General features: G+C 34.6%; 1 protein-coding gene across 1 annotated transcript in view; it reads right to left on the bottom strand.

Annotated features, from left to right (window-relative positions):
- Positions 1-13,197, bottom strand: part of Lrp1b (LDL receptor related protein 1B) — a 1,445,827-nt gene that overhangs the window by 905,207 nt on the left and 527,423 nt on the right. Inside the window, 1 exon segment of the mRNA XM_050139953.1 lies at positions 5,695-5,952. Coding sequence (XP_049995910.1) covers positions 5,695-5,952 — 258 coding nt within the window.

Here is a 13,197-nt window from a genome sequence, read left to right as displayed (position 1 = left end):
AAAAAAAAAAAAAAAAACAAAAAACAAAACAGCCAAACACTCTTTTTCTGCAATGTAAAAGACATGTAGGGTAATGGAGTCACAAAGCTTGTATGAGTAACTAAGTAATACCTAATCTGACCTAAGATGAACACCTTACCTAACACTACTTGGGTTACCAAGAAGCTGAGACTAGATGTCCTAGGCACCTAGGAAAAAATCCAAATAATACTGATTAAAAAAAAAGCGATAAGAGTGTGTCCTAATGATATTCTGCTATACTTATAGGTAATTGCCTTATTCAACCGTGAGGCCTGCAAGGTCTCCACCAAGTCCTGTTTGTTTATATTATGGTTTCTAGCTCATTTATTTTTGTGGGTGTGGAATTTCCTCAATTATCAAGTATGGAAATTAGTAAGTTTCTGACCCTTGTGCCTTCTCTTAGTCTCTTTTTCTTCTGTTAGTTTGACTTGTCTAACTTCTATAAAATAGTTTATTGTTTTTTTTTCTTACATTTTCTTTTGTTATATTTAAAAATGAATGGATGAATGAATAAATGAAAACCTAGAGATGAGTATAAAGATTAACAACTAAACTGTTCTTTTTTTCCTTCTGGAAAAGGGAAAGAGTCAATTATCTCCAATGGAATGACACTTGATACTAAAACACTCCAGGGAAGATATCACATTCAGATCAAGTTGACCAGCAAATAATAAAGTCCACAATTTTTTTGTGTGCTTTTACTTGTTTAAAAGTTGTTTGTGTTTTTCTTTCCTTTTCTTTTTAAATTCTATTTTAGTGTTGATAGATTTTGTTTTCAAGGTTTTGGAAATTTTGTTGTTGCATTGGGTTTTTGTTTGCGTTTTGAGAAAGAATTTAAAATTGATTAGGTAGAGAAGAAAGGAGGATCTGGATGGACTTGGAGGAAGGAAAGAATATAATTAAAATATATTTAAGCTTTAAGTTGTTTTAAATAATAAAATAACATAGTGAAAATGTGAAAAAAATGCCAAAAAAATGAAATCCTAAATAACTTGGCAGCAATTTTAAAGAGTTTAATGGATAAATTATTCTCTGAAATAAAAATTTTATCTGCAGAAATTATTTAACATTTTGTCAGAATTTTGCTATTTTATTATTTATTTTTTGTTAAATTTTAGTTACTTTTTAGTTAGTCCTGTTATCATATCAAGTAATGAGTTCCCTTATGATGTTTGAATGAATTATAAATATTAAAAATATTCTCCATGCAGTTAAGATAAAACACAGTTATTTGGGATACTAAAAATATAACACAAATGTTGAATATATTGAAACATGCCATACATATTCTGCATAAATACTCTCTCTATACAGTAATTGGTAATAGTGAGAATTTTAGAAATTGAGCTCAGGACCAGTAAAGGCCATGACAGGCAGGGAGGGGGAAAGGGCAGGGGATATGTTATAGCACATGATGCGTTTGAACAAAACTCATCATGAAACCCAAAGCTTAAAACAATGATTATTAAAAAAACAGATTATGTATCTATATGGAAAGCTTAATAATCAGTATTTAATAGACTTATACAGCATCAAGTCCAAGGTGAATGGGAGCTTATTCGTGCCTATGTGTGTGAAATATAGTTAAACAAATGCCAAGAAAAACTGACCCTAAACGTTGAAGTCTGGCATACCCTTGGTTTCTGTTTTTTTAAGTTGTTTACTTACTGTCGAATAACAGTCAGACAGTCACAGTCTTTATGCCTGACATAACAGAGACAATCCAATAGGAAAGACAAATTTGTAGAGGAGCAGAGTGTGAAAAAGTTTTGCTTTGCTTTGCTTTCCCTGTATCTAGGTACCTAGGAAGGCTTTCCACAGCTCTGTGCTGACTGTTTCTCAGAAGGAGTCACTTTGAAGCCAGTGTGTCTAATATTATTGTAAAAGGTAAGGAGAATAGTACAAATATATTATCAAGGAAAGTATCTTAGGCTCTCTGGAACTTTGTTCTCAGACCAGCATTTTTAGCCAGTTTAAACGAAAACTCTCAGTAATGACCCATTCTCCTCCATGGCACACCAACTCCCTGCAAAAATGAAGTATGCTAATTAGTTTAGAACAAATTCAAATGCTAATTTATGCCTCAGACCAAAAATAAAAAAAAAACACCTTTTATGATTCCATGTCAATGTGCTAAATAGAAAATAAAAGATTTTAAAAAGTCATGAAGTGCTTAATATTCATGCATTTCCTCACTAAACAGAAGTTTATCAACAGAAGATGTAGGAAGAGAGTTGTAACATTCCTGCACAAGATGATTTCTGGTCAAGAAAATGTAAAAGTATTTACTTTAACTACCTGTGCAAAAATTGCTTCACAAGATATTCTAATAAAAATGTTCTAAATTCTGAACTGATAAGAGCCAAACACCTGGGAACTAGCTGAGGGAAGATGTGGACAAATGAAGAGAAAATACTGTTTGTGAAACATCCCCTGAGCGTATGATGAGAGGGTGGCCATTATCGGCATTTCTTTACTAGAAGTTCTCAAATCTTTTAATATTTTCTACCAGAATGCTGCCTTCTGAATTGATTGTTACATGCATTTCTTGCCTAGTAAAGAAGTAAAAGCATAAATCCCAGGTTTGACGTGGGCTGCTAAACTGGGATATGCTCGGAAAGAATATGATGTCATAAATATGAAATGAGAACTGAACTGCACCAGAGGAAATGCAAATTCTACTCTCCCGTGCAACACAGGGATTGTATGAGAGAGAGGATCAGGGCAGGACAGTTGTCCAGGGAGAAAAAGCAAAGCCATCTTTTACCTGGTGAGAGAAATGAGAAGCTACTACACCAGTATGGGTTTAAGTAATAAGATATGATAATCATTTCTACAGAATTTGAAAGAAAGAAACCAACATCTAAGTCTCTACTGGAGTGAACTACTTCACTGGCAAACATGTGAATGCAAATTTAAACAATGTAATATAGATTTGGAGGTATACACTCTTAGTTCCAACAATTCCGAAGGTTGAAGGTGGATAAGACAAAGCTAGCTCCTGTCTACACACTGTACAACTTGGAAATTATGACACCTTTCCTCTCTCTCTCTTATATATATTCATATATATATATATATATATATATACTTTATTATTCTATAATATGCTTTGAGCATGTTAGAAGTGTTAAGAAGCAATACTCCTATGGGAACAATACAAGAAGCAATTTTAGGAATTTTTGAATACAAGTCTTCATAAGTCACCATTTCCACACCTTTTCCAACCTTCAAAGATCCTGACATTCTGAAACTAGTATTAGCGGACTAATAACTTGGTTTGCTCGTATGGAGTACCAAAATGCAGACCAAAAGACATATTTGAAAAAGCTATAAAATCAAATCCAAATCCAAGCTAGCTGCCCATATTTTCTATATGACATTATCCGGCTTAAAAAACAGTCATAAGGGGCTGGAGAGATGGCTTAGTGGTTAAGAGCATTGCCTGCTCTTCCAAAGGTCCTGAGTTCAATTCCCAGCTACCATATGGTGGCTCACAACCATCTGTAATGAGGTCTGGTGCCCTCTTCTGGCCTGCAGGCATACACACAGACAGAACATCGAATACATAATAAATAAATATTTAAAAAAAAACAGTCATAGTTCAATTTGCACAGATAGCAATTAATCGTGACTGATAAAATCTTAAGATCTGTTTTTGTGCTACAGTCATTCAGTAAACAAACATAGAGTTTAGATTCCTGGGTCTGTTTTAACCGTTTAACTTTGTCTAACAGTCTTAAGTTTTCAGTTAAAGTTTTATCTATTTTAAACCAGAAGGGCTCTATCTCTTCTGCTAAATCGGAGGTGAACTGTGTATGTGAAGACGAAATCTGTAATTACGTGAAAACTGTCAACAATGTCCACCACAGTCATACAAATTTGTGACACAAGTCATTTTGATCTGTCTTGGCTGATTATTATTTTTTTTTACAAAGAACATTTTGAAATATATTTCTAAAGTATTTTCTAAAAAGGCAATGTTCTTTTTTATGTAATTTCAGATAAAAGGCACTAAAAATAATGGTTGAAAAACTGTGAAAATAATCTCTGAAAGAGAGGTAATGGGGAAAATGTAACCAACCAGATTTCTGTCAGTTCATTATTTTAGCTTATATGGTGTGACAGAGATTTTATGTAATTATATATGCATGGAATATTCAAACTTCATTATCAACTTACAAATTGTCATAGTAAATACAAAGCATATAATATTCAATGGCAGCTGTGCTATGAGAAGTTGCTAAAATGTACAGTTAACAGTTGTGACAGAGGCCAGCCAACCGTGTCCAGATTTCTGTCCACATGATCATTAAATTACTTCTTCAAATTTAAACACTCCTTTAAAAATTAAAAGTGACTACATAATTACATGACTTAAACCAAAGTTCACTAAAAACTATTTGTTCTAAATAAAATAATTAGAGTGCATTTTTTTCCTCAGTTCAAAATAAATATGCTAATTCAGCATTTCATGAACGGCCTAACAAAAGTATTCTCTATTTGGATAGATATTTTAATTTGTTTAATAAATCAAATATAGTAAGTTACAAAAGCATGTTTACAGTGTTATGATGTGCAATTCTTTTGTGTTCCTTGGATTTATGACATAATGTTTGATTTGATGGTTATCAAAGAAGAAATCAATACTTTCAGAAAACATTAAGTGTAGAGAAAAGAGTACTGAAATTACCTTGGGGACAATCTTGCATAGCTATGAAATATTCTGCTTATTTGAACACTATGTTATTTCTGGAGACAAATACATTTGTATTAAATGAGGTAATCTAAATGTGGCCAAAAAGCTGGTTTCTTGGTTGAAATTCAATTTCTGCTTGAACCCATGTATGAAATATGCTTGAAACACCATTCTTCATTGCTGGGTGTTCAAATTACCATTTCTAATCAACAAATTGTATTTATTATACCTTAGACTTTTTTCTTCCTGGATGTATATAATATTTTTTATTTATGTTTTATGAGGGCACCATTTTCTGTAAATGAGAAGATAACTGGACCCATTTTAAAATTCTCATGCAAAGCAATCCAGGTATATGCAAATAAGTTGCACACCCATGTGGAAGATGGAACAGAGGCAGGGCAGTTACTGTGCCTATGTGTGTAACCACATGACTTCAGTTTGTTCTGCTATATACAAAGAGAATAGTGGTCACCGGTAATGAAAAGTCAAAAAAAAAATCCAAACATCAATTGCAGTTTTTTTTTGGAAAATAATAAAAACTACTGATCTGCTTTACAACACTGATATTCTTTTACCTATTGGCAAAAGCCTATTAGTTTTCAATGTATTTGAAATAAATATTATAGTCAGTTAACTGACAATTATCAAAATAAGTTTCTTTCTTTCTTCTTTTACTGAAATTCTACCTTTGCCGTCGCATTGTGAACTATGTTTCAGTGAAAAATGTCAATTATAAGCACGGTGACCCTTCAGAAAACATCGAAGTCAGTCTTACAGTAAGCACTGCATTTTGTACTTCTGGACAGAGAGCTACTAAACCTGTATGTGTGATCAAATGCAAGCACCTATCAAATGCACTCTTATTCACACATGCAGCTCTTCAAGCTAGGCTAGACAGAAAGATAAGAATCCCACACACATGTCTGTACAGGACATTCTTACAGGGCAACGCACAGAACTGAAAGACTTACTATGGAAGGATTGAAGAACGTTAATTATTCTTTCATCTGTTAATCTTCCTGATTTTGTCATCTGGCCACATTTGAGTTGATTCGAAGACTCCCTTGATTCAATCCAGCAAATCGTTTCTTCACTATAAATAAAATCTAGAGTATGAATTTCGTTATTGTTGGCTGAGCTTAGAGTTGTCATCTTACTTCCGTTCATGTAGAAGACCTCAATTGTTTCAGGACTTGCAATGAGTAGCATTGGTGGACTATCTGCAGGTTCTGAAATGAAATACAGAAAGATGTGTTAAAGAAGAGATAATTATTTCATTTTCTTTTATCTAATGGCGCATTGTCAACTAAAAGTTACACCTGTACTTGTAAAATATGATTGGAGTAGAAAGAATGCTTGCATGAGCACCTTTTTAATAAGCTACACACACGCCTCAGTGCATGGGTCGTTTCACTCTCTGGGAAAATGCATTTGTCTGAGCACTTGCTTCCGTTATTCCCTAAGTCATAATGCGTGGTGTTAATGTAAAAGCAATCCTGTTTGCTTTTATCAATGGTAAAGAAAGAAAGTGCTGTGCTGTGAGGTTTGTTTGTTTGTTTTTATTGCTGTTGCTGCTGTTGTTTGGTTTCAGCAACAATGATGTATCCGGATGAGTCTACGAAATAGTTTCTGAGTTTCCTTTGTGAGCAAGGGCATGTATTTGTAACGTGAGTGTAAAAGCTCAGATAGACTCTCTGGAGTGGAACACAGAAAACTCAGGCTCCCAACAATATAAATCTGTCACCTTGGTTCCACACTGACTGAAGAGCCAAACAACCAATTCCAGATGTAAAACAAACCTCGACGGAGACCATACTTTTATGCCATACAGTTTTAGTGATGGTAGGATTTATGTGCTTTTGATGGGCATGCTGCAATTGTCCAGACGTTCAGAGGTAGTAATAAACTCCCCATGAAAACTAGTGTTCCTACAGCTTGTTTACATGAGCCCCCGGTTTTGATGGTTAAGGGATAAAGAAAACAGAATTCGTCATTTCAGGTCTTAGGATGAGACCGAGTCAATGTATCACTAAATCGTTTTGGCTCTGATGCCCAATGTAGGAGAAAGTGCATTCCCAGTCTCATATTAGCTACTACCAGCACATCCTGTGTCAGGCTGTGAGCATCTCTCTCCTGATTTAATCCAGTGGCCTTCCAGCTGTTTTCCTTCCTTCTGTTGGTGCGTCCTCTTAGTTCATTCCAACACACCAGCCATGATTATGCCAGGAAAACACAGCGTAGATAGCACCAATTTCTTTTTGATTCCCCACCTCTGCCCCTGAAAGCTCACTCTACACAGAACAAAATTGTGACCAGTAACAGGTCCTACGAGCTTTCCTGAGATGTCTTCTCATTCCTAGTATTGTCATCATGTTCTAGAAAGGTTACACTCTGTAGTGTGCCTTGTATAAGTGAGGAAGACTGGATAACACAGGCTCGTTCCTTGAATACTGTTTTTTTTTTTTATACATTGACTGGATCCTTACCTCATTATGGCCACTATTTAGAAGTTGCTTTCCTCATGAGGACTTCTGTTACATCTTATAAAGTTGCAAGTCTCATTCTCCATGACTTTTTTATAAAATACTTCTTTATTATAACCCATAGAGCAGATATATTTTCTTATTTACATACTTATATACCTTAGTTATGCTCTTTCTAGCATCTAGGAAGAAGGCTGAATAACACAATACTAAGATAAAAAAGTAACAGAATTTTTATACTTCAGGATACTTAGAAACACTGTGTGAATCTTCAAAAGAAATTTATAGAACATATAAATACATTTTAGTCGATAAAAGGAATCAAGAAAAAGTTTGGACATTCAAAAATGTCATAAGCACCAACTGGTCTTTCTGAGCATTGTGAAGTAGGAAAAAATGTCTCTATCATATGTTGATCCATTTAATTACATAAATCCAAGCTTCCAATCAGTACTACTTAGTGGTTCTTGTTAATAATGGTGTGGATAGGAAATCAAGACCTCCAGCAAGGAGAGATCTCTCTTGAAGCTGGTGTCCTCCCTCACAATGTTAAAAAGGCCAATTTCAGAATTCAGTTCATTGCATTTCATACGTACTGACCATCATTTCTCTTTAGAAATTATCTCAGTATAACTGCAGGCTTTGTTTTAAGTTTGAAAAGACGCAAAATATTGGCATAATGAGATAAACAATGCAAACACTAAAATGCCCATTGACATTAAAAAACTAACTAGCCAAATATGGAGTATGTGAAATTCTTGAGTGTAAACCAACAAATAGGAAGCCTCAAAACACCGAGACAATTTCTACAACAAAGAAATATCCCAGGAACCCAAGGCAAGCGGTACAGCATATCTGTCTAGTATAACCTTTTCTGCAGAACATATCTAAGCCCTGTTAGGTGTTGGACTTCTCTGAAAATCTCTTAATTCTACATTAAGGCTATGTTACGCTTGCCCTCGTTGTTCAGAATTCACACGTGGTCTTTCTTTAATACTCCTGGATTGATCCTTTTCTGCGTGACCTTGAAATCTGTGAAACCTGTGAGATTATAGACTTCTCAGTTCAGAGAGTCTGAGATGTCTTTGGTATCAGATTTACAAAGCTATGCTCACAGTAATGTCCCTGCTTATTGTCTTCCTGAGACATTTGAAATGAACTCAGAGAATTTGCCTCACCCTTAAAATGAGTTTCTATGCAAAGCTTTCCTGGAAAGACTTATGCAAATCTTTGATTTTGGCAGCCACTTCTTAACTAGCTCAAAATGTGAAGGAATGATTAAACTTTCCTGATATTTGTCAACATAGTAACATATAATTGACATATATATTATATAAGTTTAAATTTTTAGAGTTGATTTTAAAATTACCAGGTGACTGATTATTTTAATGAAAAATGCATATCACAAATTTTAAGTCTTTCTCCTGAGATAACAGAAAACACAATAAAAGACAGCTAAGTGATCTATACTCTGACATGACTTGAATAGCTTGGCCTTAAAAATACAATTAGCATATTGAAAGAACGATACTTAGAATGTTAATTATGAAAAGCTTTATAAATAGTATTTATATATCCCGCTGACTACGAACTGCATCCTTTTGACCAATGCATATAATATCTGGTGTAATGAGAAAAGCCCCTGGAATATAGGAATGTTGAATCTCATTGAGATTTAAGGCAAGAACTTAGACTGACTTAATAATAGAAGCCAGCCCTGACCTATAAAGACTACTGTGTGTGTCCACGTGCACTGCTTCTGATCTCCACAGCTAACTGAGGAGCTGCACTAATGAAGATGAAAGGCTGCCCGGAATAACGGGAGGCCATTACTCTGTGCCATTCTCAGAGTCAATGGAAAGTTTTCTCAAAGGAGCAGTAGGAAAACACTTTTGATGAAGTCCATCACAGAGATACCCAAATCAAAGTTTAGTGAGATGTAATAAACATTAACCTTTCACACAGAGGAGATTGAAACTCAAGAAAAGCACCGGTAGTCAACACTCCACCTTAGAGAAGGAAGGCAGATTGAATCAACCCCTCCACCGGGCTTTCAAACACATTCAGGAGAGTAATGCCACTAAAGTATAAAGGAAATAGGGCTGGGCTGGAAACCTTGCTCAGGAGCAGAGCAGTTGAAACTGTTGTGGATACTTCGCGTCTGACCTCCAGCATTGCCTCCTGACCCACAGAAGTTAAAATATATGGTGAGAAATTTTCCTTTCTAAAATATAATGGTCTCATTAATCTCTCTCTTCCCCTTAAGTTTAACTATTATAAAGCAAATACTAATAAGGATATATTATCATTCATTTATAAAGTTAAAATTCTGCACTAATTAAGTCAAGAAAATCCAATAAAAGCAATATTAGGCTGAGCAAGAAACATTCTACCATTTATCTAAATTATACTTGATTTTACTAAATCTTTACTTTCACAATGCAATTATTCTGAACTGATCTCTGTGCAAATATGCTTTATTCAGTTAACTAATTGAGTTAGTATTTATAGTATTAAGTAATCAAAGATAAAAGAAGACATCAGCCCAAGAGTAAACCTCCAGGAAAGATTTAAACTGTTAGGTTAAGGTATGTCCTCAAGAATCTATTCTTCTATAATGAGGTTGACACTTTTTTAAATATTTTTTATTGAAAAAAATTTCCACCTCCTCCCAGCCTCCCATTTCCCTCCCCCCCCCCCACTCCTTTCTTCTCTCTCCCTCCCTCCTCTTTACTCCCCCTCCCTCTCCAGTCCTAAGAGCAGTCATGGTTCCCTGCCCTGTGGGAAGTCCAAGGTCCCCCTTCCTCCATCTAGGTCTAGGAAGGTGACCATTCAAACAGGCTAGGCTCCCACACAGCCAGTACATGCAGTAGGATCAAAACCCAGTGCCATTGTCCTTGGCTTCTCATCAGCCCTCATTGTCCGCCATGTTCAGAGAGTCCGGTTTTATCCCATGCTTTTTCATTCCCAATCTATCTGGCCTTGGTGAGCTCCCAATAGATCAGCCCCACTGTCTCAGTGGGTGGGTGCACCCCTCAAGGTCCTGACTTTCTTGCTCATGTTCTCCCTCCTTCTGTTCCTCATTTGGACCTTGGGAGCTCAGTCTGGTGCTCCAATGTGGGTCTCTTTTCATTAAAGATATCCAGTGTCATGAATGCTAAAAATGTTGCTAATGCTCTTTTTAAAGTGATCTTTAAAATACCCAAATATTAATGGAATTTTACTTTATTCTTGGATTAACTGAAATACAAGAATTTGATGAGAACTAATAATAGAGAAAAAGGAGTTATTTTAGAAGAAATTGCTATTAGAAAAGAGTAAATGAATGAGGCGCATAACGGTGGAGAGATAATGACTGCAGTCGTTTCAGTTTGCTGAAGGCAACACTTACCTGACTGACTGATGAATTTCACAATGATAGATGGAAGAGTTGACATTAAAGAGCATATTTCAAGATTCAGACAAGGTAATACATGTACCTATTTTCTAGCAATGTGCATATTAATGACTATGAGCTAGATGCTAATATTATCCACATAATGGATATTAGGAAATGAAAATATTCAGATGTTAAGCAACTTACTTAAGGTCATATAGCTAGTGTGTTAGAACTGAATTCAAAATCCCGTATTATCTTTAGAAATTTATAAAAGAACATTAAGGAAATAGAATGATTTACTAAATCTTAGGGTGATGGACAGTTTTATTTTGAGATTCAGTGTGAAGCCAGTGTTAATTACATGTGGGTTATTATGTGATCAAAACTGTGTTTTAGTAAGACAAAGTCAGAAATTGTATGCAGTGTGTGATATTTTATTAGTGCTCTAACAAATTAAGCTTGCCCGAAGATCAGAGTTACTTACTAGTTAATCATAAAGGCCAGGTAGTGGTGGCTCACACATTGTATCCCAGTATTTGGGATCTGATGCCTTTGATCTCATTACTTGGGAGGCACACACCCATAATCTCATCACTGAGAAAGGTGGTAATAAGAATATAAGGCGGGTGGAGACAGGAGCTCAACCTCTTTTGTTCTGAGGATTTCATAGAGGTAAGAAGACTCTCTAGTGGCTGGCTCCTTTACTTCTCTGATCTTTCAGCATTTATCCCAGTATCTGTCTCTGGGTTTTTATTATTAAGAACATTTAGAATTCGTGTTACAATGCAGCATAACCATGCTTTAGTAGAATGTAAAAAAAAATAAATATTTATTGTACCTCCAAAATTAATAGTTTCACTTTTACTTTTCAAGTGAAGCACTATAATTCTTGTCAGGTGGTAAGGGAAAATATAATTGTCCTTTATACATTTATATAAATGGGAATGGATTGGAAAGCAGTTAAGTTAGTGGGATACATGTTTCTGTATAGACAGCAAGAAGAAGAGATACGTATAGAATCTGCACTATACAAAGCACTGATTATTAGAGATACATAAGCTCCAAAAATATCTTCAGAAATTACCAATATTCCTCCAGAATGCTACTGTTGTAAATTCTGTATTACATAAAAATGTTTATCCTACTCTACCTATAGAAGTTAAAGTAAATTATAAAAATCCTGAACTTATAAAGACTATTGAAATTCAATTTCCAACCTTGGAAATTATGTAATAAGAACAGAGGGAGGAAGAAGTGATATCTGTTATAGATACAGGTCTGTAGAATGAAACAGATTTCTTAGTAGATCCTCAAAAATGTTATAATTTCAACAAAGTTGGCAATAAGATAGATGGAACCAATACTTATATGGAAATTTTAGAATTATGGCAAGAATTATAAGAATGATAAAATAATAAGGTACACATAGTCCACCAGGGTCTAGCATGTCCTGCAGAAATGTTTGCTAGCACGAACTATCTAGATCAGGGGCTCTTAACCCTCCCAATGTTTCCTAATAATTTTATAGCAGAGTGACTACAGCAGGAATTATCTTTCATTTGTCATAGAGTGGTGATTCTTGAACTTCCTAATGCTGTGACCCTTTAATACAGTTCCTCATGGTGTGGTGTCCCCAAACATAAAACTATTCTCATTGTTACTTCATAATTGTAAATTTGCTACTACTATGAATTATAATGTAAAAATTTGTGTTTTCTAATGTACTTAGTCTACTCTTGTGAATGGTGTCATAGTCCATAGGCTAAGAAACATTGATTTAAACAAATGACAGGTCTCAGATATCAAAAAACAATCATAAATTTCATTGACAAATTTAATAAATTTAATAAAGATACAAAGAAACATATCAGCAAACTGTAAGAGAATGAATACCAGAGTGATGTATAAGAACATACAAATATGAGACTGATGGAAATGACAAATGCAATTCAGAAATTGAAAATAAAATTCAATAAAGACATAAAGTCACTGATGAGAACTCAAACTTAAGGAATATGAAATTGAAAAAAAACAAATAACTCAACTAGAAAATTCAAGGGAAAGTATTTCTAGTAGAATGAATCAAACAGAAGATATAATATATCAGGATTCAAGAATGAAGTAGAGGGGTTGGAAAAATGGCTCAGAGGTTAAGAGCATTGCCTGCTCTTCCAAAGGTCCTGAGTTCAATTCCCAGTAACCATATGGTGACTCACAACCATCTGTAATGGGGTCTGGTGTCCCCTTCTGGCCTGCAGGCATACATAGAAGGAATGCTCTGTATACATAATAAGTAAGTAAGTAAGTAAGTAAGTAAATAATTTTTTTTAAAAAAAGAATGAAGTAGAGGATCTGGAGAAAATAAACAATGAAAATGAAAGATGTAAAGGAATTTTTTAAAAACTTTGGATTATAGACATAGATAAGGAAGAAGATTTCTAGGACAATGTCAAAGGTCAAATCTTCAATAAGATCAAAGACATAAAAAAAAGTCTCACACTAAGGAAAGATACACCCATACAGATATAAAAAGTACACTGAGCACATAATACGTAAGATTGAAGACAAAGCTCTTCTCAGCATATCATAGTTAAAACACTAAGTAAATAGAA

Source organism: Alexandromys fortis, unplaced genomic scaffold (assembly GCF_014885135.2).
Source record: "Alexandromys fortis isolate MF-2015 unplaced genomic scaffold, M_Fortis_MF-2015_v1.1 scaffold_33, whole genome shotgun sequence".
Lineage (NCBI taxonomy): Eukaryota > Metazoa > Chordata > Mammalia > Rodentia > Cricetidae > Alexandromys > Alexandromys fortis.
Note: the sequence above shows the minus strand (reverse complement) of the source record. Positions and strands in the feature narration are given on the sequence as shown.